This window comes from Thamnophis sirtalis, unplaced genomic scaffold, assembly GCF_051295495.1.
Source record: "Thamnophis sirtalis isolate CommonGarterSnake01/CBP01778 unplaced genomic scaffold, rThaSir2_p1.2 scaffold_15, whole genome shotgun sequence".
Classification (NCBI taxonomy): domain Eukaryota; kingdom Metazoa; phylum Chordata; class Lepidosauria; order Squamata; family Natricidae; genus Thamnophis; species Thamnophis sirtalis.
The window spans coordinates 19672199-19699737 of NW_028261395.1; the positions used below are offsets into that span (position 1 = coordinate 19672199).

Genomic DNA, 27539 nt, shown 5'->3' on the forward strand with positions numbered 1-27539 from the left:
CAGACTGAGCAGATTGAAATCAAAACAAGGCCACTAACTGTCCCATGAAAGTATTTCAAAATGTAGGTCTTTTCTCTTTTGAATATGTGTAAGCAATTTCAAGTGAAAATAGTTAAGTGACCAGGAATTTAAATATAATACGCAGGTGATAAGATTGATTTTTGATCTATTTCTTTTGATTGCTAGTTTTTAGAGCTGCATAAGGCAAGTTTAGTACTGTAAGTCTTTCTATTTAGCAATTTATTTACCATTAGAAATGCTTTTCCTGGAGAATCCCTATTGCAACACAACAACATATGTTTCCTGGACATCATGTGTTTTAGTTTTTGCCTCTTTTCCCAATAAACATGAATGTTCTGAAGTGCAAAATCAACAGAGTTGGCTATTTTCTCAAAAATTCTAGGGATCTCAAGTTCATATTTTTTTTAAGAACAGGGAATACAAGTTTACAAAAAGTGATATCATGCAAGTTATTCCACAAAGATTAGAGTAGAAACTGCTCAACGAAGTTTGTTAACTACATAACTGATAAATCCACAATTGTATCATGTAACTTGTAGCGAATGAAGTGGTCCTTTGGGAACAGGTACCCTATGGTCAGAGTTGGCATTTATTTATTCAGTATATTTTTATCTTATCTTTTCATTATTTTTAGCATTTTGCAATCTCTGAGTAATGTAAAAATGTCCTGCAAAATTTAATCAGGAACTTGTTAACCATTTCTGAACAATAAAAGCTGGGTTAGAAATGAGATGTGGTTCCTATAGGAGCTACCTCTGTAAATTTTCCAAATCTGGCTTTCCAATTGGACTTTTTTTTATCATGTCAGCTTGCCTTAAGGAACTTCCTCTTCCTCTTAAGCATTCTGTGCCATGGCTGGTTCTGTATAGCTGAAAGGATCTAAGAGGAGAAATCTGGGCTCGTGATCCTCTGGGAGATCAATGCTCCACCTGACGCTCTTGTACAGGAGCCAGAGGCCCTCATAGCTATTGGCAGGGGATCTTTTGTTGTAGGTACCCTCGTTCATTGTCCTGCCTTAGATACCAGCTATTAAAATGTGGGCAGTGAGCCTTGGGAACAAAGAATTTGGACAGCTGTTGTGCATTGCTGAAATGCTACCATGGAAGAGAATGGGGAAAACATTTGCATTTCATTCCTAGGGTGTTGAAATCCCCCATCTGTTTATTATTTGGAAAGGATACTATTTATTGTGCTGTCTTGTACCACTTGGGCATCGCTATGTATGGACCAATAAGCACCGTAGCTGCTTTGGTCCATGTACAGTCAAAGTGGAACATTCTTCAGATGGCAGTCTTCTTTTCCCAAGTCTTCCGTTGTTTGGATTTGATGTGTGGGTGTTGGCTCTCTGAAAACCTGAGCCATTTTTAGAGTTGGATGCACAGCTGATTCAGCATAGGGGATTGGGCATTTCTTCCGCTCCTGCTGAAGCAAATGAAATGCAGGTGATTACAGTCCCAGACAGTAGAAGTATGGAGTTAATTAAGTGCAAGAACTTCTAAGTAAACCAAGAGGAAGTGGAGGAAGATCAAAATAACCCTGACTTGATTCTGGTTGGCATAAAAGGAGACAGAGGGATGTCCTGGCAGAGTTTCAAGATTCTGTGATTATATCAGGGGTGAAATCCAGCAGGTTTTGACAGTTCTGGAGAACCGGTAGCGGAAATTCTGAGTAGTCCAGAGAACTGACAAATGTCACCTATGGCCAGCTGGCCCAAGAGTGGGGGGGGGGGGGAATGGGGATTTTGCAGTATCCTTCCCCTGCCATGCCCACCAAGCCACAGCCACAGAACTGGTAGTAAAAAAAGTTGAATTTCACCACTGGATTATATCCTCTAACAATCAAGTAGAATTTCAGTAGCCCTTCTGTTTGCATCCTCTGTGACTTAGTCTGCCTCAGAGGCCTGAGTTACAGTAGTTCGGAATTGGACGAAAGAACCTCATAAGCCTTGCCAGAAAGTGGAATTCTTTGGAAAGGGAATTAATGGAAAGGTAGTTTATTAACTCATTGCATTTATTCGGGTTTAGCACAATGACCGACACAAGCTCCGCGAGGCTGACCGTGTGCATAGATTTCTGCTGCTTTTGTTTCTAATGTTTGCACAATCTTCTTGCATCCTTAAAGGCTTTGGCCTGATTTTGCTTTTCTCTAAGGACTAGAGGAGAATTGTTTCAAAGGGCAGCAGTGACCCACTTCTTGTGGTGCCACTGTGGTTTCTTCCAGAGATTGTAAGGAAGGTTGTCCCCGAAGCTTTAGACAAATGACTGAAAATTATTCCTCCTGTGATGGGTGCATGCTTGAAAATTAAGTCATCTGATTGTTTGCTTCCAGCAACTGGACAATGTCTCCCTCCGTCTAACAAATTGGGCCTGATGATGATGATGTGACAGGTCCACAAATCTTCCTGTTCAAATCTTGTGAAAAAGCGTCAGTGAACTGAAAGTCCTGGACTTGACCGGCTGTCAGACAGATGTGAATCTGTTTCCTTGTGATTTCTTGCCATTAGTTCTAGTTCTGCTCTGTAGAACCAAGGATGACTCTCTTCAGTTGAGTCTCACATGGTGCAAGAATAATGCACTGGGAACAGTGTTTATATAGGGCAAACAGCACAGGATTTGTGCAAAAAATGGGGGAGACCATCAATCCCTGCCTCCCCCCAAGGACCCCTTTTCTTTCCTTCTGCTATGCATGATGCTCGCCGTTCCTCCTGGGCCAGAAGATTGCTGGAAGACAACAGGTAGCTTTTGCCACATCCCTGAAATATTGGTTAAAAAATGCTGAGGGATTCATTACATTCGGGCCATAAGATCTCAGCCCCTGCTGTACCAAGACACAAAAATGAATCTGCTCTGTTTTCAGCATCTGGTTCGTCTCTTGAAGTAGCTGATGCCCCCAAGGTGGTGGGATCCATTTCACCAAAGGGAAGAGCCAGGTGAAGGAAGTCCAGGGGCAAGCTCCTCTTGGCCCTTTCCCACCGTGGTCTCTGAAGAGGACATCCATCTGGTCCTCCCTTGCACTTGGTGAGGAAAGGCTGAAGGGGCTCCAAAGCAAAGTGTGTGTGTGTGTGTGTGTGTGTGTGTGTGTAACTTTCTTTCACTGTTACAAGCCAGGGGACCGAAGCAACATTGAGAGAAAGCTTCTTTTGATTTTCCTTTGCAGTGAAGTACCACTTGGGTATTTGATGTGACCGATAACCGCTCACCTTTGATTAACTTTGTCCTCCCAGAACCTGCCATGTTGTGCCGTCCCTTTTCTTGCTCTTTCTCTGGGCTGCAGCCTGCAGGACTATATAACCAAACAGCCCATGGGGGGGGGGGTCCTTAATCCTAACCAATTGGGCTCCTCCAATGCATGAAGCACCAATTGCATGAACAGTTTTTGAGATGGTCAAAGGTGTTTTGAGTCTCTGCAGTTGATGACATTATCCTGGCTGCGGGGTTCTTCTGTAAAATGACTTCTGCATGTTTTATTACAATTTTATCATCATCCCTTGCTTAGAGGGTGCTGATGTTAGAAAAGAAACTTAGGACTACTTGGAGTAAATTGTACCTTTTACAAAGAAAGACGAGAAAACTGCAAAAGTACTGTGTGTAATTCTGGGGCTTCCCGAAGGTCATTGGAAAACCTGAATGAAACCCAGGGGCTTCTGCAACCCAAGAGCTGACACACACGCACGCACACTGGTCTTTCACCCACATCTCTCAGCACCCAGGAAAAGGATAGGCAAGTACCTGCATTGCGCTGGGAAGGAGACTAAGAAATGGGTCATATCTCCTTCAGCTGATTGAAACAGAAATCTGGACATTTTATTTGATTGGGGGGGGGGGCAATCTCTCTCTCTCTCTCTCTCTCTCTCTCACACACACACACACACACACACACAGACAGACAGACAGACAGACAGACATGGATGGACCCCCATAGGAAACCACAATGCCTTTTGTCCCAGAGCTGGGATTCCAGCACAGCTACAGGGAGAGGTCCTTCCACTAGATCTGGTGGGAAACCACCTTCTCCATTGGCCAAGGAGAAATGGTCCTGGAATAGTCTGTGCCTGCCTCCTATGCACACAGGGATGGAGCTGGGAGCCTGGGAAGGGATGGGTGCCATTGAAGGGGGAGTCCTTGGGGTGGGAGTGGGGGGTGGGGGTGGGGAAATGCCCCTGCAGCAGGCCTGCCAATCCTGCTTTACCTCCCTTCATGAATATTCAAAAGCTGCAGTTGCCGAGGTCTCAGGGAGCACAAAATAGCAAGGTGACATAAAAACCTCCCTCTGCTCCCGGGATGGGGAGGGGGCTGGTTTCTCTTGCTGGAGAAGTGAAGGACCCCCTCTCTGTTCTCCCCCTCCCTCCCTCCTTTGATCCTGGAGGAGAAAATGGCCAGGACGTTTCCCAGGCATGGGCTGCTGCTTTGATGCCTGCATGATGGCATCTCCAGCCTCCTCCCCAGCTGTGTTGTAATCAGCATGTGCTGGAACAGGGGATGACAACAATGTTGGTCCCTGCAGCAAGACTGAACACTCAGCATAAAGGACGCACTGTTGATCCAGCAATGCAGGCATTGTTTCTTCCACCAGGCAGCAGCAGTTAGGGTCTCCATGGTAAATCTCTCTCAGCCCCCACACCCCCCACACCTCCTCCCTCGTTCCTTTATTTCTTGCCACCGCCAGCAGTGGGTCCAAAGTGGGAGCTGCTCCATTTGCTCAGGAGCTCAGCCCGCAAACCTGGGCGAGGGAGCGTCCAGCTGCAGCGTCAGGATGCTCTGAGGGGCGGATTTCGGAAGCGGACCTGAGGATTAGACGGAGGAGCAACGGGGCGGGAGAGCGGGGGCTGCTCTGCGTCCCTTCGCGGGGGAGAACCATGGGCTGCAGCCTACCCGCTTCCGAGGCGGCACTTCAGCACTTCCAGCCCGTGGCCAGGCACCCAGCCTCCTTAACCCTGCTCTGCCCATCTCCGCCGCCTTCCTCCCGGGGCTCCGCGCGTTAGCATGGCTGCCCTCTTTTCTCCAGGCTCCGGTGCAGGGAGGGCTCCTCTCCGAGGCTGAGCTTGGAAGGGTCCTCCGCCCGCCTCCCTCCCCCCGCACCGCGGGGTCCTGGATGCCTCCCTGCCTCTCCCCTACTCGGCTGAGGGGCCTGAGGATTTGACCCGCTCTACCTTGCGGGGGAGGCTTGTTCTAACGGGGCTCCTCCAGGCATTATGGCTCACGCGGCGTCGCAGCTCAAGAAGAACCGCGACCTAGAACTTAACCCCGAGGAGGAGAATGAGAAGAAGAGGAAGCACAGGAAGAGGTCCAAGGATCGGAAGAAGAAGGTAGCTCTTTGCAAAAGCCTCCCGTGGACGCCTTTTGTTTTACTTTGCTCCCACTGCAGCGCCAAATGTCAGGGAGCTTTGATGCAGGGAACTTGTGAAGGAGGAGGAGGAGGAGGAAGAGGAAGGCTGCGACACGTTCCCCGAGCCCTATCCTGTGGGCCAGAGGGGGGGGGAAGCTTTGAAAGGCAAATTGGGCTGCTTTGAAGTTAGATTGTGCTTGAAGTGCTGTGGCAGATCTGGCTGCCCCCCCCTCTCTTTGTGTGTGTGTCTGTGTGTGTGTGTGTGTGTGTGTGTGTGTGTGTGTGTGTGTGTGTGTGTGTTTTGCTCTAGCAGATTGAAAGGCGACCTGGTTCGAAACCCAGGGCAAAGCAGGGCAGGGATGGGAGTTTTAACAGGTTAGATAAATCTTGTATAAATCTCCGCTAAGAAGTGGAAAGGTGGAGGGGGGTGTTTCATGGCTTGCAGAGGCTTTGTGGATGCTGATATTCGTGAAGAAGGACCACCACCATTGTTATCCAGTTTGCTTCTGACCATGGGGTTCTCCTTTGGGAGGAGGGGCTTTCTAACTCAATTGGGTTGGCCAACTTTCTTTTGTCGGCTTGTCCTCCCGCTTACGATGGCTGAGCCCCATGGGGGGAAAGGATGCTGAGTTGCCCCTTCCCTGCCCAGGAAGCTGCTGAACCTGGAAGGCCCTCCCCTCCCCTTCTCCACCAGCCCCTTGGATGCCCCCCTCCTCCATGAAGAGGCTTTGTTTCAGTTTGCCCTTCCAGAGGCTCCTGTGTGCATGAAGAAGGCCCAGGGCTCCATCTTCAAATTCCTGTGAATTGTCTTAAAATGGTTTTTTAAGTAATTGTAGCTGGGAGGCAGGAATGGGGGGTCCTGATTGCCTGTGTGAGTTTCCCCAAGGGGTGCATGAACCCCACCTGGGCTCTGAGCATCAGAGGCTACCTTGCCTTTAAAGGATGTGATGGCTGTCAAATTCTCCTGGGGGAGGGGAGGGAGGGGGCTCGGCTCTGCAAGCAGCTTCTCGTTCCTCGACTGCCTTCCTCCCACCCGTTGCCTCTGCAAAGCTGCAGGGCCAAGCATCGCGCGTGAAAGCACCGTGAAGCTCCTCCGTGCAGGGAGACCAGGAGTGGGACCGAAGGGGTTGCGGGTGGGTGCAGACTGCCGCATGGAAGCCCTGAAGCTCCCATCCTCTTAAAGGGACAGGCACCTGCCGTCCTTTTTTCAAGGGCTCCTCCTGTACCTTTTGTGCCAGGGTGGAATTGGTGGGAGTCAAATATAGTTCTGAATTGTGGTTTGTTCCCCACAAAGCCCTTTCACTTTGCTCCCCAGCCTCCGCTTTCTGAGAGTGGAGCTGGGGCCTATTTTTTTTGCCAAGCATCCTTCTTCCAAGCAGCCAGAGGACTTCAAAAGATCTGCTGATGTGATGTTCAGTGCTGGTGTGACCTGCATTGTCACATGCATCACAGTGGAACTAGCTACATGCATCCTTCAGTGGTCGAAGGCTGCACCTTACAGCAGGAGCAGGATGACTTGGGGTCTAATCCTGCTGCCTTCTTGGGGCGGGGATAGAGAAGCAGTGGAGAGAGAGACCAGAGAGAACCCAGAGGAGGCCAGGGAGTGTTAGGAGATAAGGTCAACTGCTTTGTTGACAGAAATACTTTACTGTTTAGGGATCCTGATACCTCAGAAGGGAATCACCTAGCAACCACTGGGGACCTGGACAGAAATACCCAGTCATCATAAATGTCACCCATTTCCTTCTTCCAATATTTGTGCTATGGGAGAAAAGCCTCGCGGAGCTTTGATCCCAGCCATCAGGAAATTTTTATTTTCCCCTGCCCTGCTGTGGGGTGACTTCAGCTCAAAATACTCGGGAACCAGTTAAAGAACTTGAGTCTCACGGGGGGGGGGGGGGGGAAGCAGGCATTCACTCTGCTGCATTTGCAGCCTGGGCCAGGCTGCCCATCGCCTGGGCTGGAGAGCTGTGGACATTTCTTAGTGCAGCACAGAAGGCAGGTTTCCCTTTTGTAAATTAGGTAATTTAAAAAAAAAGGCTTCCTTTTCATGAGCTTCCCAAGCAAGGAGCCAATTTACCTCCCTTGTTCTGGCTAATGTTGGACAATGTTAGAAATACCCCTTGGAAGTTGCCTTCTCATATTGGCAAGAACTGGGTGTCTGAAACCACCAACATCCGTCTGAGTGGTCCTTTCACTTTACAGACCTGAGGAGCTTCCATCCACGGCCTTTTAAGAGCAGCTCCTGGGTGAAGATAGTCCCATCCTGATGTACAGGAAGCAGTTCTGCACTCCTTACATCTTAGGGTCGGGCCAGGTGGATTGTTTTCGGACGTGACCCAACAAAAGCGCGAACGTCAAAAGCGCACCGACAAAACCGTGGTGCTAAAACCGCGATGTCAAAAGCGCGCTGACAACAGCGCACCGACAGATGCGCAATTTAAGTTAAGGTAAGGTTTAGGGTTAGGTTTAGGGTTAGGTTTAGGGTTAGGTTTAGGGTTAGGTTTAGGGTTAGGTTTAGGGTTATTTTTAGGGTTAGGTTACAGCGCGCTTCTGTTGGCGCGCTGTTGTCGGCGCGCTTCAGCGCTCATTCATCGGCGCGGTTTTGTCGGCACGGTTTTGTCACCGCGGTTTAGTCAGGCGCACTTTTGTCATTCGCGCATTTGTGGTGGAACCGTTTTCAGATCCTGTTCTATTCAAGTTAAATAGGGGCTCGGAGTAGGGGAGGGAGCTCAAGCTTTGGCAAATGTTGTGATGCTTAGACTATCTCAGGCAGCTCAGAAGCCAGTGGGACAGTCAGGACAACCCTGGGAGGTGTCGCGACTGAGTTCCCACAAAGTTTCCAATGGCCACATTGTGGGAAGAAATGTGGAGGGTTTCTGACCACACAAAGGAAAATCAGAGGGGCAGGAGGGATAGACTTCCAAATAGAACAGGTGGACTTCAGACCTGTGGCCATGCTGTTGCCTGGACCTGCATAGCTGACTTCAGTCAACGGGGGAGAATATTTGTAGTTCAGGGTTGAAACGAGGGGTCCTGGGCTCTCTCTGAGCTTGGTGATTTTCTTGCAGATAGTTCGTGACCCAACTAGGTAAGTGCTGCTGATGTTACCTAGTGTGGATTATATAAAACATCAAATAAGATATCTTATTAGATGTCTGCAAGAAAGCAACCAAGCTCACTGACCTCAGCCTTTCCCTCCTAGGGCACTAACTCTGCAGGAGAGGCAGGAGCAGTGGGAGCAGCATCTATTAGAGATAATTTCCAATGGTTCAGAGATTCGTGGTGGTCATAACACGAAGACAAATGGTTTGAGCAGAAAGTTGGCATACGTTTGTCTTTTAAGCAGAGGGGGGGAAAGGCACGTAGAATTCCTGGCAGGAAATCTGTGGCATATAGCAGGATTTGTGGCTTCTGGGCCTCACTTGCTTTTCCACTTGACCCCACAGCAGTGACGTGCAGTGAGGATTACGGTTGGTGAGGCAAAAGTGCGGCAGCGGCGAGAAGCAACGTCCCCACCGCTGTGTCTGAAAGGTGTCTCGCGTTTATGGCGGACATAAACATAAGACGCCTGTTGAACAGAGTGGCAGGGACGTTGCTTCTCGCTGCTGCCACGCTCCGCCGCCTCGCCCCCCGCCTCCTCCGTCCCCGCCACTGTGTCCGACAGGCATCTTGCATTTATGGGGGACATAAACGCGAGATGACTGTCAGACACAGCGGTGGGGATGAAGAGGCGGGGGGGGGGCGAGGCAGCAGCTGCGAAGAAAGGGGAGAGGAGGAGGAGGAAAGGGAAAGGGGAGCAGGATGGGGCTCCCGGTGGGGGGAGAGGAGAAAGGGAAGGGGGGCACAGCAGGCAAAAGAAAGAAAGCGTCAGTCCACCAGCAGAGGCGGGTAAAAGACCCGCTTCTGCTGGAGGGTTGGCCCTCTCAAACAAGGCTGCCCTCCCTGCCTCTGCCCCTTCCCTCTCTTCTCAAATAAACTCTCTCTCTCAAATTGAGAGAGAGTTTGTTTGAGTGAAGTGAAGAAAGAAACACACACACACTCACACAAACACACACACAAATTACTCACAATAAAAAATTACTTACAAATTAAATTATAATAATTTTGAATTCCTCCCTCCAACCCACATACCTTTTCCAGCTGTGTCACAGAGGATTTCAACTCTCCTCTTGTCCGCCATGATGAAAATGTAAAAAATGTAAAAAGAAAAAGGCAAGAGCTGCTGCTGCCAGAGCAGGAGGTGAGAGAACCACGTCCTCCTTTGCATAAGGAATTTATCGCCTTTTAACCCTTGCTTAACTCTGCTCAAGTGATCATAAAGCTAGAGTAAAGGAGGCACGTGGTTCTCTCGCCTCCCCCTGTAGTTAATCACTAAGCAGAGTCATCCACTGTGACTCTGGCAGCAACTACCTCTGCCTTTTTCCTTTTAATTTTTTTTTCTTTTCATCATGACAGTGGTGAGGCCCTGTCTCCCCTGTCTCCCCTGACTGCACGTCCCTGCCCCACAGACAGTTATCAGAACAAAGAACAAACTTCTCAGGAGTTGGAGCCCTGATGGCCAAGCAAAAGACGCATCCTAAATTTAAGGGCATGCAATGCAGCACTGCCTGCTTTGGGGATAGACTTTTCCTCTGTACAGGTATAGTCCTCGAGTTACGACCACAAATGAGCCCAAAATTTAAGTTGCTAAGGGAAACAAGTGAGTTTTACCCCATATTACGACTTTTCTTGCCGCAGTTGTTTAGTGTGTCATTACATTTGTTAACTTAGTAACATGGTTGTTAAGTCAAACTGGCTTCCCTCATTGACTTGCCTTGTTGGGAGGTTGCAAAAAGGTGATCGATCATGTGACTCCATGACACTGCAACCCTCATGAATATGAACCAGCTGCTAAGCACCTGAATTTTGATCATGTGACCATAGGGATGCTGCAACCATTGTAAATCACGTTTTTCAGTTCCATTGTAACTTTGGTCACTAAATCAACTGTTGTAAGTCGGGGATTGTCTGTAGATTAATATGGGACCTTGATATTCTGCTTTAGACTGGTGAGCAGAGCAGTTCGAAATGGGACAACTTGCCACAGCCAACTCATCGTGGCCAACTCGCCGTGGCCAACTCACCATGGCCAACTCAGCCTTGGCCAGTCAGCCTATGCAGAAGGCCCATTTGTTGGCTAACAGAGCAAAGGAACTGCCCACTTCGGCATGTTCCTCATAGAAGTACAATTCTAAAAACATCCATTGAAATTATCTCAATATCTATTTTCAGCCTATATCAAGAGCAGAAACATTTGTTAAGGGATGGCCACTCCAAAGTTTGCACAGCCTGTGGGAACCTGCACTCAAAAGGGAAGAGGAGTAGGAGGCTTCTGTAAGGTTTTCAAAGGGCGGGGCAGATCCCTTTTATCTCCTGCAAGATTGAAGGTCCGCTTTCCCTCCCACCAGTCTCTCTTCCCTCTTCAAAAGAGGAAGGTCATGGCCCCCACCTACTCCAAAGGGGCCTGAGGCTGCAGAGAGATGCTGCAGGGATACTGTGAGTTCTTTATCCCTGGCCCAGCAGCCTCTTTGAGTGGTGACCCTGATGGAAAGTCCAGCATTTGGATAGCCAAAAGTCTGGGTTTTTTTTTTGGTTTTTTTTTGTTCTTTGACCTTAGCTGTTGGAGCAACAAAGAAAATATCATAAGCTATTAACTGAGTAAAAAAAATAGCATTCATTTCTTTCCCCCATTTTTCCTTTGCTTTCTTTGGAGGTTTGTTCCATCTGCTGTTGTTTGCTGATTAGATCTTGGGGGATGTTAAGAAAATTTTGCAACAAGCTTGAATAATGAACATGGAGAAATACGTTTCATCTTCTTTTTTGGTTCTCAACTTGCGTGTTTGGTCTGGAATGATTCTATTCTGTAGTTGACATGTATATTTGGCTCACTTACATGAATATGGTATATACCACTGATGGCGAAACTTTTCAGCACCTAGTGCCGAAAAAGGATTGTGCGCACTCGTCAGGGGGCGTGTGGGCGCTGGAAAATGAACTTCCGCTTTCTGGCAGTTAATCTTCTGGTTACTGGCACGCATGCACACACAATGATCAATTGGCCGGCGCACATGCTCACACTGGAAAACGGAAGGCCAGTTCTTCCAGTTTCCAGCACTGCCACATGCAGGAAGGCCAGCTGATCGTCACATGTGCAAGTGCACCAGAAACTGGGAAGAGGAATGGACAATGCCATGCGTACCAGGCAACATGGCTCCGGGTGCTACTTCGTGCACACGTGCCATAAGTTTGCCATCATTGGTATATACCTTTTTGTGTTCTTTATTTCATTAACATGATTTTGCTTCAAGGTTTATTTATATGTTACAGCATCTTCCTATTTCCATTTGAATTTATGTTCTATTAAGGATTTTCATCTAGTAGATATATCCTTTGAGAGGTTTACTGTTTTAATTACAACCACCTTTTGGAAACATTTTCCCCACTTTGGGGACCATAATTAGGAATTTATTTTCATTTCAGTCACTGATTGGAATAAGGATTTTTAGAACTTACTTCCTTCTCTACTATTTTCTCACTTCATTAAAATTCTGGCAATTGTTGGATCCCTGGTCTTTGGAGGATAATTTCTAATGTTTGCATTTAATTCCACGCGAGACATTGGAAAATGTTGTAGTGATTATTTTTATCCAATTTATCTATGAATAGCTTGTATTATGGAATAAGCTGAGTTTAAAAATAGCCAGCAAATCTATTCTCAGTACAAAGCCTTGTAGAATGTTTTGGCCAATTCACTTCTCCTTAAAGAGTTAATAAAAAACCCATTGTTGAATTAAACTCTGAATTTGATTTCAGAATGTTTCTTGGCAGCTGAAATAAACATTTCCTGGTTGGAATGCTTCATCTTGATGCTGTTACTAGTCCCAAAGTCTTAAATTTGTCAGCAGTTTTAGAAAGTTGTGATTCATAAGCCTGTAATTCATTTCTATAAGAAGTTGTAGGAACTGATGAGTTTATACTCATTATTTATGTAACCTTTGGAATAACAAGGAAAAACCACTGAAATGTGAAATTAATTTTATTTCTCTAAATCTTAAAAGAAAGTGAATGCAACAAGTCATTTTTTTCTTATATATTGAGTTGCCTCAAAGATTTTTTTTAAAAAAATGATTAGTTGCACTTGACACATTTTTGAGTTACAGTTTAGAAGTTGGAATATGGATTAATTGATTCAGACATGATTTTATTGTTACCACATCTGGAGTTGAAGTGCACTGGACTGTTAACATTAAACTAATCCTGAAGGTCAAGACTACATAGGTATTTCTTGGTTATATTGTCAGTATTTCATCTTCATAAAATTATCAAGTGCCTGTAAGGTGAAATGGCCAACACAATTCAGCACCTAGAAGAAAAAGCTGCACCTGGTTTGTTTCACATGAATTACTTATATAAGTTGTCTTCAATTTTGAATCCGTTTTCATTTTTAGGACAGAGAGGTAATTAATACAGATGTAAGAATGCAGTTCCTTCAGTTGACTAGAAAGAAATACTTCTGTCTAAGGGAAAGGATGAAGAGAATGGTTTGAGTGTGGTTAGTACTCCATGGTGTGAAGAGAAAAGGAAGGCGGGGAAGGAGAGGCAGCATCTGATACACAGAGAGCTTTCCAGGAATAATATATCTGAAGGAAAGGAAAATTTAAAGGTAGAGTACAATCTACTAGGGAAATATCTTGCATGATTTCCTTTGCAATGAATAGAAACGTCTACTTATTTCAGTGGAACACCCTGGGACAGTTTTGAAGAAGACAGCAGGAACATGCTTTAAGTCTGATTGAATTCTGAAAATGACTCATTATCAAGATTTTTCTGAGCCCTTCCTGGAAGTAAAGCTGTTCCTCTCTTGTTTCCTCTCTATGTTACCCAGCCAACTTTTCTGAGGGTTTCAGGGCCTTTTGGCATCATATCCTCTCTTGGGTGTGTTGAGTGGAGATTCTGATGGGAAAGTGGCTCTATAGTTGGAGCTGCTCTAACAGTGGAAAGTTTTGAACTCAAGAAAGAAAGGGAATCACTAGAATCCCAGGTAACTTTAGGGTGCTTTCATATCTGTCTTAAATATTGGGGGGGGGCAAGTGGGATCTATGGCAGCATCAAGCACCTTCTACTAGCTGTGTTTGCAGCCCCAGATATGTCTGAAGTTGGATGGAGAGAGCTTCACTCTGATAATCATAACATGGACACCATTTGTTTAGATTACTGTAGTGCATCATCCATGGGGCTATCCTTGAACACAATTAGGATACATTAGTGAAGATGAACTGTTGTGGCAAGGGTGAGAGCACATTATGGCCATGCCCTTCACCCTTCAACTTTGAGGGTCTTCTCTGGGAGATCCCCTAGGCCCGTGATGGGGTACCCATGGCACTCATGCCGGAAGTGGCACATAGAGCCATTTCTCGGGGCACGTGAGCCATTGCTCTTCTGAGTTCCGGCATGCCAGCCAGCTGGTCTTCACATGCATGGGATCACCAAAAAATGGAAGAGTAGCCACCCAGTGTGCATGTGTGTGCTGGGAAGATGATCTTCTGATTTCCGGCATGCGCATCGGCCAGGTGGCCTTCATGCGCACATGCACGCCAGAAACCAAAAGAGCAGCCCGGCAGACACATGTGCACTGTTCTTCTGGTTTCCAGCACATGTGTGCACATGCATACATACATATGTGCACGCTCCTGTTTCGGCACTTGGTGCCAAAAAGGTTTGTCAACACTGCCCTAGGATGAGACTCTATGAGTAGCTACTCAGAAGATGCAAGGCTTTTCATTGGTAGCCCCCAGATGGATATGGCTCTCCACAGTGGGACAAAGACCCCCATGCTTACTGTCTTCCTGCCGTAGGCAGAGACACGTCCATCCTCCCAGAAGGGTTATTATGGCATTAAACGATATGCTGCCCACCGTGATATTCCTGCTGTTTTAATACTCTGTTTTATTGCTTATCCTTGTTCATTTTATCTTGCATATTATATAAAATATTTACACATAGCTTTGATGCCAGCTGTTCTGAATTACTGTTTAATCACTTTGAATTTTGTTGCAAAATATCTTGAAATATTTCCTGGGAAGCAGTATATAAATGTTCGAAGCAGAGAAAAACAATGGTTTCTTTCTCTCCGTGATCCCACTACCCAAAGTCCTGGGAATAACCAGCCCATCTTGCTTTGTGGAGATGGAGACGAACCTTTTTCGTCCATGTTCTGGACCTTTTGTGGCCTACGCAAATGCGAGCTTAAAAATGTTTCAGCCTTTGCATGCATCTCGGTGCTTTTTCAGCCACAGAGGTGATGTTCCGATGAAGGTGGGGAAATGGATCACAAATCATCTGTTCAGCCTTGTGCTTATCTCAGAAGTGGTGGTGGGATTCAAATAATTTAGCAATGGGTTTTCTGTCCTAATGACCAGCTGGGTAGGTGTGGCTCGGTGGTCATGTGACCGCATGGGTGTGACCAACTCAATGTCACTCACATTGATGGGCGCTTCGCCTTAGCTGTTACAATCTAATAAGGGTTAACCAGAGAGGCAGTTTTTGTAAGCAGAACAATAAAGATGAGGCTAGAAACAACACCAGAATGTTTCCTTCCTGCCTTCCTTACATGATTAGCCCCGGATTAGCCTTACATGATTAACCCCTGGAAAATAACAAAATAAGATTTCTTCCACAACCAGTTCTCTGAATTGCTTAGAAAGTTAACAACCGGTTCTCCCGAATACATGCGAACCGGCTGAATCCCACCACTGCTCAGAGGGGTCTTCTAAAGAGGAAGAGCTGTAAGCCTGGTAAAGACTAAAGACTTTGTGGAAAGAATTGTATAAATCAGAGGTCTCCAACCTTGGCAACTTTAAGACTTGCAGACTGGCTGAGGAACTCTGCCAGTCCGCAAGTCTTAAAGCTGGCTGAGGAACTCTGGGAGTTGAAGTCCGCAAGTCTTAAAGTTGCCAAGGTTGGAAACCCTTGGTATAAATGAGCAGCAGTAGCCAAGAAGGCAGGGAGACCCAAAATGGTTTTCTCAGAGAAAGCTTTTCTGACACCAAGAACATCTTCTGCCATCATTCAGCAACTGGGGCTTTTTGTGTGAAATGCATAATAAGTATTAAGTCAGGCAATAAATTTGTAAACAATCTCTCATTTTTCAAAGATGAACTTTTGTTTATGCCTCTTCTCTGCGTTGCCCAGTTTATGTAGATTCTGCAAACAAGAAGCGAGATTTAATTTCCCTTGTTCCCAAAATCTCAAATGGGTTGGTTAATTTTGCTGCCAAGACTCTTATTAAATTCAGAAGTGTTTTTGTGCTGGGAGAGGTAAGGTTGGTCATAATTATGTCTTGCTTGGGGACTGCGTGCACAGATTTGACTCTTATTTTATTTTCTTAATTTAAACAATTTATACAGCCATTCATCTTGCCAAAGTGACTATGGGCGGCTATATAAACTGTCTAAAGATACCCCCCTCCCCCCAAAGGACTGCAGTATGAAATGGTACAGCTTCAGTCAGTGTTTGAGAAACTAAATCTAAAATCTTGGCTACTAAGATATCATTTTGAACGCTCCGGCTTTATTGCTTTTTTGCTATAAAATTAAATTTTTATTTTTCACTGTTGCACTGTGCCTAAGGAAAAACACCACTGAGTACCTTTAAATTCTTCATAGTCTTCAAAGATATTGGAAGGATAAGGTACCATTGAAGATCTCTATACCATTTAGGAAACTGTTACAATTAGTGGCAGCTTCTGATTGGCTTTGTCCTTGAAAACGAGGAAGTCGGAGCAACAATGGCAAATCACTTCCATGCTGTTGCCAAAACACCTGGTGTAGATGTGTCCTTGTTGTTGCCAGGAACGGAACTTCACTGAAGTGTGTTTTTATTCTTATTTAATGAAATGTGCCTGTTTCACGATAGAAACAGCATATATAAACTGTGAAGCCACAGAACCAGTTACCAGAAAGTTAAAACTGTTTAAAGTCTTCTAATCATGATGGGGACCAACAGCCAAGGCCTGGTTGCTAACAGCATTACTGCCGGTTTGGTGAGCGGAAAATTTTTGCGCGTGCCCGCTTCGCTCACACACACACCAGATGCGTGCTCTGTGCTTGTGCACGTTTGCAAATAAAAAGGTCTGTGCATGCACAAAACCTTAAAAAATGAAAAAAAATTGCAATGAAAATTGTTCTGTGCATGCCGCCACCGTAGGAGAACTGGTTCGGGGGCATGGCAGGCCTGGGTTGCTACCGGTTCCAGCGGCCCAGGCCACCAAGTTTCTACCTATTGGGCCAAACTGGTAGGAACCCACCTCTGCCACCTTGGTAGGATTTTTCCTGCAGCTTTGCTTGTCATTTGTACGGAATGAACTTTTCCATCTCTCTCTCCCCTTGTTTCAATGTTATGCCTTGATTTGGGCTGAGAAGATCCCTCACATGGTAGCCGCCAAGACTTCAGCTACGGTTATTCACGGTTTGTCTGATGGATCTTCCTCTTTAAGGCCAGGATGCCAAGAGGCTGATGTACCCTTTTCACCCGTTGGAGCCTGGTGGAATTAAAACTTTTTTTCTTTTTTCTTTTTTGCATTTGGATCTTTTAAGGGCAAAACGCACATCTCAGCCCTTCTTCTTTCTCACTACTGCAAGCAAATTAGAGCAGCCTGGTAGACTTCAACTCATATGTTGCACACCCTCCTTTAGGCTTTGAGAGGGAATATGCACTGCGTGACAGCACAACCAAATAAATTATTTATGGCATATTACATAAACCAGTTTCTCTTTTTTTATATAAAAAGTTTTTTTTAAAAACACACATTAAAACATTGAATACAATGTAACCGTCCTGTCGATGTCTTTGCCATACATACTAAGATATAAAGTTAAATATTATAACTACCGTGCTTATTTACAATTGGTCTATTCTGTATTTACAAATATAAGGATATCGTATTTCCATCCATGTTGCTTTGTTCTTGTCTTATGCATTTTCACTGTTATGATTTCATACATAATTCTAGTCTCCATTCTATAAATCTTAGTCATTGCTTATTTTGGGTCTTTCCTTTTTTGTTCCAACCATCGATAAAATTTATAATATTCTGATTCGCCTTTGTTCTTCAATTCCCAAGTCAATTTATCCATTTAAGCACAAATCAGAACTTTCCTAATTATTTCCTCTTCTTGTGGAATTTCCCTGTTTTTCCAGTTTTAGGCAAAGACCATTCTTGCTGCTGTAATAATATGTATTATTAAGTTGATTACCCCTTGGTTATATGTATCATTTATGATTCCCAAAAGAAATAGTTCTGGTTTGAGTTCTATTTCCTTTTCGGTTATCTCTATCAGCCACCTTTGAATTTTCCACCAATATTCTTTTCATAAACCAGTTTCTGAGTGTGTTGGAGGATATGGAGTTTTGTGCATGACAGTTACAGGGTCCTTTCCATATCTGCACAGAAGTAAGTCCTGTGGTTAAGAGCATAGCAGTCCCTTTTGTTTTATTCCAAAAGCTCAGGGTGTCTGCAGAAATAGAAGGGAGTGGCCAGTATGACAATGTGATTAAAATCTCAGAATAATTTAGACAGAAATAAGAAGCTGAATTAGAAGCCATCAGAACTGTCAGAAATCACTGTGAAGCTTGATTTGGAATCATTAAACATTGATAGTCTTGATACCATTTGTTGCTTGCTTCTATTTACTGCTGGATCTTTCCACTGTTTCTTTTCCATTGCTTGAGTTTTTCTGTTTTCTTCTCTCCTCACTCTCTGTGCTTCCTTAGTCATTTCTTTCGATGATGATGAGTCCATCGATAACAGACCTTTAAAACACAAATTCGTCTCCTAGCTTATTTTTCCTTGAGGTCGCCACGGTTTTGCAGGCATTCTGTACTTTTCCACCTGGGTTAGATTTCTCCTGTGCTTATGATGTCTTTTTCCAGCTATGATTTTCTTTCACTTCTGGTTTCCTCCTTCTCCTCCTCTTCCTCCTTCCTTTCTTCTTCTCCTTCTCCCCCTCTTCGTCCTCCCCCTCTTCCTCCTTCTCCTCCCTTTCTCCTCCTCCTCTCCCTCCTTCCCCTTCTCCTCTTCCTCATCATCCTCCTTCCCTTCTTCTTCCTCCTTCTCCTCCCCTTCTCCTCCTCCTCCTCTCCCTCCTCCTCCTCTTCCTCCTTCTCCTTTTCTTCTCCTCTTCCTCCTCATCCTCTTTCCCTTCTTCTTCCTCCTTCTCGTCATCCTCTTGCTCTTCCTCCTCCTCCTCCTCTTCTCCTTCTCCTAAGTCAAAAAGCTGACTACTTTTCTCTGCTGGGTGTTTTCATATCCAACTTCCTGGGTGTGTGCTGATTCTTATTTGTCAGACGGTGACCCATTTCTTCTTTATTATCAGGAAGTTTTTGTGTCCTCAGTTCTTACCTGATGCCTCTATTTTCTTTCTGCAGGTTCACAGTTACCTCATTTCCAATGTGGGTCACCCTGTCACTTCATTACGTTGGTGCCTTCTTGCATTTTCACTTAGGCCCTGTTTACAAAATCATGTGGCAAATTTTCTGTTCTCTTTGTTCGTTGTGTATTTTTATTGTTCAACTGATCATTTCTCAGAATTGTGGGAGAAAATACTTCTCAGCTTTAGATATAGATTTCTAACTATTGTACCTTTTCTACTTCTTCTGGAAAACACATCTCTAAGTTCTAAATATTTATCATCTGTCCATCTGTCTGTCTGTGTCTGTATGTCTGTCTGACTCTCTCTCTCTCTCTCATCCATCTTTCTCTGTCTGTCTGTCTGTCTGTCTGTCTATCTGTCTATCTGTCTATCTATCTATCTATCTATCTATCTATCTATCTATCTATCTATCTATCTATCTATCTATCTATCTATCTATCTATCTATCTATCTATCTATCTCCTGTGGTGTTTACGTATATCTCATGATTCTGGATAGCATAGAATAAAAATATTTCTTATCAGTTCAATATAGTCCCCTTGTATTGAAAAGACACAATTCTTTTTCCTCCCTAGCTTGAGTACTGTTGGAGATAGCAAGGCTGAGGTGAGGGAGGGGTCGAACGCACCATCAGCCATGAGTCCCTAGGCGCCCACAAGAGATCCAAGTCCAGCCCTCCTTGAATGCCTTTCTTAACTCCCATTCATTTGCTTCAACTGTTAGTAGCTCAGATTCTTGTAGAGAGCCTAAACTTGCAACAAATCTTTAACTTGAACTGCCTGAATCTTCTGATTTTCCTGGTACTTGACAATTAGTGTAGCTGTCCACATAATAATACTAAGATAAAAAGGAAAAACAGCTCAGGCACTTGCTGATGCCATATCTGTATATTCTTCCTCTTTGTTAAATTTCATATTTAATCCTCATGGACAACTAAATGGAAACCAGCAAAGGTTTCATCTCAAACTCCTGTGTCTGCTCTCACACTGTTTTGGTACATTATGGCAGTGATGATACCGAAAGATGTGTAGAGTGGTGAACTATTTTTGAAGGAGCAGATGAAGCCTGGGCTCTTTCTCCTGCTTTTTTTGGTAAGTTGCAATTGAATTAGCATTTTCACTCTGAAGAATTATTCTGCCGGGGAATCAAAGGAGAAGTGATTCCTCTACCCTTCTGCCAAGGTTGAAGATGGTGATGCCAAGACTGCCTGTCATCTCAATTAAAACTGCTCTTCATTCTTTATGACTTCAGACAGACATTCGGTATCTGATCCCTTCATGCTTCAAGAGCCTCATCAGAAGGGAGAGTGGCTGAAATGCTCCAATATCATTGTGCACGTTAGGATACATTAGGCGGTAGGAGTGAGCAGAGGAGACAAATGTCCTTCAGATCCTTTGTTTACAGTCTGATAATGCTTCCCTTTTCTTTGCTGAGTCTTCTTGGCATTGGTCAATATGGGAATTAGTTTGTAGAGTGAAAATGCAGCAGATGGTTAGAGGTGCATTTGCAGAAGGACGGCCTTTATTTCCTTTGCAATTTTGAAATTCGAAAATCAAAATCAAAAGTGTACTTAGGATATATTTCTAGATATGTAGTGAAGGTTCTGTCTTCAAGCATCAAAACCAGAGGGATAGTTTTTTCAAGTTAGGTGGTGTACACTTGAAATAACCCCCAAAGCCCAATTCATCCTGTATGCAGTTTTCAACAACTCTGTTCTGGAAAAGAGTAATTATATTAAGGACAATTATAAATGAATATATAAGTCATTGTTGTTTACAAGCTTTCCTCTTCCTGGTTGTAGCTTGTGGCCGGTTAAATAGAGCTTATGGCTCAGTTACTACTGAGCTGGTTTGCTTCCCTTCTGACATATGCAGGGCATTTCAAGATAGAGGCAGGATGTATGGATGAATGCAGAGGTGGGTTCCTCTTGGTACGGTACGGTATGCCAGAAGAGGTAGTGAAAATCTGGCATATTGGACCAGACCGGTAGCGATGGTGGCCTGGCCACGCCCCCCCGTACCGGCAAAAGAAAGAATATCCTGCCATCCATTGATTGATTTGACTGGGGGAATGGGCCCCTGAAGGCAGGGTGTGCACTGCAGCTGCCGCTGCTGCTGCTGCTTCTGTCAGGCACATCCACACAGGAGAACTCCCCAGTGCGGCACAGTTCTGGGATGGCAGAGAGTTGGTCACACCCACCCAGTCACATGACTGCCAAGCCATGCCAACAAAATAGGCCTCGCCCACAGAATAGGTAGTAAAAAATTTTTTGGGAACCTGCCCCTGGATGAGTGGCAAAGATCAGCTGTGCCTTAAAAACACCTGCCTCTCTGACTTCTTACTTACTCAAGAATTCTCTATTCTAACATTTTCTGCAATCCCAGATGACAACATATGATCCCCCCCCCCTATTTTTATTAGGATTTAGTCTGTTTTGTATCTGTTGCCTTCAAAACATTCTGCCATTAAGAATGGCATTACTATCACTGCAAATAAATAAATAACATCTCCTTGACTCACCAACTTCCCTGCTTTGCGAGAGTGACCTAACCCCCTTGTTGGTGATATTTAGTCTCTGGCACAATGGTGGGATTCCAATTTTTTTCCTACTGGTTCTATGATAACGTGCTTTGTATGCGTGTTTGTGCTCTTCGCGCACACATGCCTAATGTGTGCTTTGCGCATGTGCACAGCACTCAGAAACCGCCCTTGGTGTCAGCGCTGGTGAGCTGAGCTGTTTATCTAGCTCAGCTGAGACATGGCAATCCAATCTGTCACACGAATCAGATTTAGCCGAGCTAAAAAACAAGGGAGTATGGGACAGGGAACGATACCAGAGATAGTATTTGCTGGTTCTCTGAACTACTCAAAATTTCAGCTACCAGTTCGAACCGGCTGAATACCACCTCTGCTCTGGCACCTTCACTGGGGTTGGAATGAACCATTTTTAAGGAAGGCTCAATTCTGTTCAGGAAGAGCCATCACTCTGAAGGAGGATAGTTTCCCCTAAGATAACATCACCAAGCTAACTCTGAATGGTTGTGCAGTTGGGTCAGGGTTCCTGATAAGGTGCCGTAGGGACTAGGACCAGAGGTGGATTCTGGATCCCATCGCAACCGGTATGGTGCCACTGCCCTGCGATGCCCCGGCTGCTTGGCGACATTGCGCAGGCGCTGTACGCTGTGTGTGCATGAGCATGTGGCCTGTTTCCCTCAAATAGAGGTAAGGAACATGGGTGGGTGGGTAGGCCCTCCGAAACACCATTCCGGTATGGTAGCTGTTGCTTCCAGCTGCCACTGGTATGCCCGTACCGTACCGTACCTCCCAGAACCCACCACTGACTAGGACCAACAAGGGAAGGCTGCTTTGGGAACACGTCAAGAAAGTTTTTCTTTCCCTTGAAACTGTCTTCATGGATATGCTGATCAAAATTTGGCTCAGACCTAGAGATGAAAGTCTGATAAGATCATTGGCTTAGCAATAAACCCGGAGCATTTATCCTGGTGCCCATCGCGCAGCCTCATCTCTTTTTCAGGACAGCTGGACTGGCTTCTGAGGTCCTCCAGTGACATCAGGCAGTTAATGGCATCGATCTGAGGTCAGTCCCATCTCTCAAAGTGTAAGGGTTCATTTTGTAGAGCTGTCCTTGCACAATGCCATGCTTCATAGGGTTGACCTTTCCTTTGACTAATCTCTAGGGCTCCCTACAATACGGCCCATTCTTTCCACCCACATGGGCTAAGGTTTTTCATCGTTCCTGGAAAGCCTCTGGGAACCATCTCTATCCTTTCTCAGCAGCTCTGGCCTTCGTCCTAGCCGGGTCAAATTGCAAACCTAGTATGTCAGTATGACGGAGGACACCACTGAGGGAGTTTTGTCAGCCTCTGGCTGTGATGAAACACTTTGATAAAATTTTAAGAATGTTTCCATCATGATGCTCAGGCTCAATTTTATTTTAAAAAGTCAATGACTATTTGGAAATTGCCTTTCTTCCTTTTAACAACAGCTGGGCTAAAAGTACTCCATGCTTTGGATTCTCTTGCTGTTGCACCAGAAGATGCTCAAATCATAAATGAATTATAAAAGATGTCCAAATTTTACAACCTGGAAATCTTTTTTTTTAATTTAAAGGTGGGATATCAGCTCAACTCATGGTACATAATGAAAAATGTAATCAGGGTAATTAATGACTAGTGAGATAATGGAATGCTTTCTTTACTACAGATTTGTAGTAAATTTGTATCAGTCATTCCAATTTATTTCAATCAAAGGTTAGAAACAAAGTGACATTTTTAAATACTAATAATGGCAAAAATTAGGCACCAATCCTATGGAACAGCCTCCTCCCAGTTCTTCCGGAAGGCTGCAGCAATCATTGGACCAGGATATTACTGGATTCTTAACTTAAGTGTCATTGTGTTGTGAGTTCCTCACGGTGTCTGACTATTGCGTTATGGCCATTTTAAAAAACACAGTTTGGTCTCTATTTATGTGAATTACTGTTATGCTTTTGAGATGGGGGACATTGCAAACTGTCTTAATAATTAAAAGCATGCATAAAGAGATTCATACGAGTATATTTATTCAGGGGAACCAAAGGACAATTGTTTGTGGATATTGACAGCACTATGCCAAACTTTGGAAGATTATGTCTAATCAAAGATTAATTATGTGATAAAAGGCAATTAATTCACATTAACTTAGGACATGTAACAGCAAAGGAGAAATCAGGCTACTTTGATTGGCATTGTGAATGGAGCAGTGAGCAAATGCACATGTGAAGGAGTCATTGGGGTAGGCCTTCAAGCTACAGGAACTTAAAGTTTCCATAAACTGTCCATAACTTACCTTAAAATGTAAGATTTTAAAACAGATTATAAAGAAAAAATGGTTGGAATGATGAAGGTTAGCTATAAGTTAGAGGTTTTCAAACTTGGCAACTTTAAGACTTGTGCATTTCAATTCCCAGAATTGTGGGAGTTGAAGTCCACAAGTCTTAAAGTTGCCAAGTTTGGGGAGCCCTGCTGTAAGTTGAATATTGCCCTTTTACTGTAAAAAAATCAACTGGAAACTGCCTCATAGCATCACACAGCATAAGAATTTGTGAGCAAAAAAGTCCGTGAGTTTTCTAAGTATGCAGCAAAATATCTGAGACTTAACATAATAAAATTTAAACTAAAAGTTGGACCAGAAAACAGTCCACTTTGTATAATATTACGTTTACAATTATGCATGAAAAGCATATTCTAGGATATTTATGTACAAACTGATAATTTTCACTTAATCTGAGACAATCAACATTTTAAAGCCATTAAAATGTAAATTGTGATGATGATGGAAGCTTGCTGTTTTCTGTGTTGGTAGAAGAAAAAAAAAAGTTGAAATAGAGGAAGGTGACAGAGGCAGGTGCCATTAATATGTTTGTGTAGAATAGTCCTCTGAAGTAGGAAGGAAGGTGTTTTCTGCTGAAATCTTAAAGTTACTCTTCTTTATCCTGTCATTTCCTTTTGTGTTTGTTGACTGCATTTTCAGAGGTTGTGGAATGCTGTGAAAACAGGTGGAAGGAACAGCTGGGAAGCAATCTTCCTCCTGCTTGCCTAGAGGGGGGAATCCATCCAGACTGGCTGTTCCAGATTTCCTTTCCTGAGTCCAGCAATGGACAGATGCGGACAGCAGGCATGGGCAGTCAGAGGCCCCAAGAGTGTCCCATTCATTCCTTAGTTCGTTTTCGCTGGGCTACGCTTATTTCATGTGGCCTTTGCCTTCCATTGGCTTTCACAATTAGAAATATCTTTGCTCTTCTTTCCTCTGCTGTTGTTGCTTTCAGTAGATGTCACAGCCACCGTGAGGTTGTGGTGATGCTTCTGGATAGTCACCAGGTTCAGATCTACCCTTTACTGGGGAAGCATACAATGACTTGAGGCTGGTTACTCTCTTTTGTGGCTCAGTGGCTAAGACGCTGAGCTTGTCGATCATACAGGTCGGCAGTTCGGTGGTTCGAATCCCTAGCATCGCATAACGGAGTGAGCTCCCGTTATTTGTCCCAGCCTCTGCCAACCTAGCAGTTCGAAAGCATGTAAAAAATGCAAGTAGAAAAATAGGCACCACCTTTGGTGGGAAGGTAACAGCATTGTGGACGCCTTTGGTGTTGAGTCATGCCGGCCACATGACCATGGAGACATCTTTGGACAGCCCTGGCTCTTCAGCTTTGAAACGGAGATGAGCACTGCCCCCTAGAGTCGGGAATGATTAGCACATATGTGCAAGAGGAACCGTTACCTTTTTAAACTCTCTTTTAACCCAAACTACTTCACAGGGTTGCTCTTATGGGGAAAAAGGGAGCGGAGAAGAGACCACTAGATAGATAGATAGGTAGATAGGTAGATAGATAGATAGATAGATAGATAGATAGATAGATAGATAGATAGATAGATAGATGGATCATGATAGATGATAGATAATGATAGACGATAGATAGATAGATAGATAGATAGATAGATAGATAGATAGATCATGATAGATGATAGCTAGATAATGATAGCTAGATAATGATAGATGATTGATAGATAGATAGCTAGATCATGATAGATGATAGCTAGATAATGATAGCTAGATAATGATAGATGATAAATGATAGATAGATAATGATAGATAGATAGATAGATAGATAGATAGATAGATAGATAGATAGATAGATAGATATGGATATGGATATAGATATAGATATAGATATAGATAGAGATAGAGATAGAGATAGAGATAGAGATAGAGATATAGAGATATAGAGATATAGAGATATAGAGATATAGAGATATAGAGATAGATATTTGGAGTATTGTAAGGTTATGTTAAGTTTCTGCTAAATTTGAGACCACTATGACAAAACAAATCTCTTTTGTGGATGATATGGCAAAGCCTGTAACTATCTTGATCATTTTCCTTTGTCATCTTCCTAGTCTGAATTTCTTTGTTTGCTATCTAATTAGCTTCAGGTGTTATCAGGAGAGACAATTTTGCGTAGTGCTTCATGGGGGCGTTTGATATCTTATAATCTGGAAAGGAAATGCCTGACCGTCAGCTGGCTCTATGGCCAGTGAATATGGTTGTAGTTGTAAAATATATTGATTTGAAGGATAAGCATACCTACACAGATTAAGAGCTGTTGCTTCAATGCATTCCCAAAATGCTGTCTATGTGTGTCTTCATTTTTAAATTGATCTAATGTTTTAGTTTTGCATTTTTTAAAAAAATATTTTTTATGTAAACTTTTAAAAAAATTTTGCATTTTTATGGGTACTTATATCGCGAATTAGTCCACTGGCTGACTACAATTATTTGTTTTGATGACAATGAAATGAAAAGCAGCTCACAGAAATTTCCTTTCATTGAATTTATGATTTCTGCCTTGTGTTGTTTCGAGACAGATTTAAGAGATTCTGGTCTCTTCCATAGATTCAAGCAGAAATAACTGTTGAACAGAGACAGTAAATTCAGAGTGAAAGCCCATATGTACTCTCTGCCTTGGGTCAAAAATGCAGGATAGTTGCACAGGCCGTCCCGTTAAAAATATTTCAAATGCTGCTCTCTACTGGAGGCTCCAAAATATGCCTCTCAGACTTTTAAGAGAGCACCTCAAAGCAGGTAATGCTTTTTAAAATGTATCTATGGGTCAAGTCAGTGTGAAAGAGACTTGACAGCAAAAGAGAAATCCACTGATCCACGAGCTATAGTTTCACTGACGTGAGCCAAGTGAACAAAGAGATGTAAAAAGCAAATTGCCCTGCAATTTTTTAGGCTAGATGGAAAACATTCTCTGGAGTGAGGAGGAAAGCAAATGTCACGGTTGAAATTTCCAACAGTGAAGATGTGGTTTGTGGGCACCTCCAGTTAACCATGGGAGGTTGGGAGGTATCTGAGACTAGCCAGGCCTCTGAGATAAATACAGATTTCATTTCTACTGAGTTTAGTATAACTCCACCCAACCTTATACCCCACTTAATGAATAGCTTTTAATATTTCTGTTCTTTTCAACCTCCACTTTCTCCTTCTCTGTGTTTTTCTTTACCCAAATATTACTACACCACCCAACTTCAAGGAAATCAAAGTAATTTACCGACTAATCAAAATGCAACCGAGGTCCACCGTCCAGGTTCCACTCACAGACGCCCATCAAAACAGAATGTTCTTCACAGCCGGGCCCACTTCTCTCTTCCGAGTTTTGAAGTGTGACCTGAGTTTCCAGCAATGATTGAGATGCTGGCATTTCTCCATGGTGTTTTTGTGCTCATCTGCTTCTCTCTGGGATTCTACAGGAAGACCACCCCCCTCTCCGCTGGCCATCTTCTGGGCACAGAAGATGGTCAAGGCTACCTTTCAGTTCACCATCAGGCTGTGAGAAAGTTTACTAGGCACCTACAACATAAGAGAAACTTCAGAGGTACCTGTTACATGCAGATTAACAGAGTTGGAAGGGACCTTGTAGGTCATCTAGTCCACCCCCACCCCCCAAGCAAGAGACCCTACACTATTTCTGACAGATGGCAGTCCAGTCTCCCCTTGAAAGTCTCCAATGATGGAGCTCCCACAACTTCTGGAGGCAATTTCTGTTCCATGAGTTGATTGCTCTCTTTGGGCAGTTGACCCTGCTATGCATCCTCTTCACCCTTCCCAAGCTGTACTATGCTTTATCCTAGTCCTTTTCTTGTAAGCGTTAAGCACAGT

The 27539-nt window shown here is 44.1% G+C and overlaps 1 protein-coding gene across 10 annotated transcripts in view; it reads left to right on the plus strand.

Annotated features, from left to right (window-relative positions):
- The first annotated feature begins 4765 nt into the window (after nt 1–4765).
- ANK3 (ankyrin 3) overlaps nt 4766–27539 on the plus strand; it is a 195382-nt gene continuing 172608 nt past the window's right edge. For 2 of the 10 annotated variants that reach the window (XM_087702133.1, XM_087702134.1), the window contains exon 1: nt 4772–5326. In XM_087702133.1, the coding sequence (XP_087558259.1) occupies nt 5213–5326 (114 nt within the window). In that variant the 5' untranslated portion in view covers nt 4772–5212. Of the gene's footprint in view, nt 5327–27539 lie in introns of all 10 variants that reach the window. The other 8 variants (XR_015695133.1, XM_087702131.1, XM_087702132.1 and 5 more) reach the window with 8 other exon arrangements.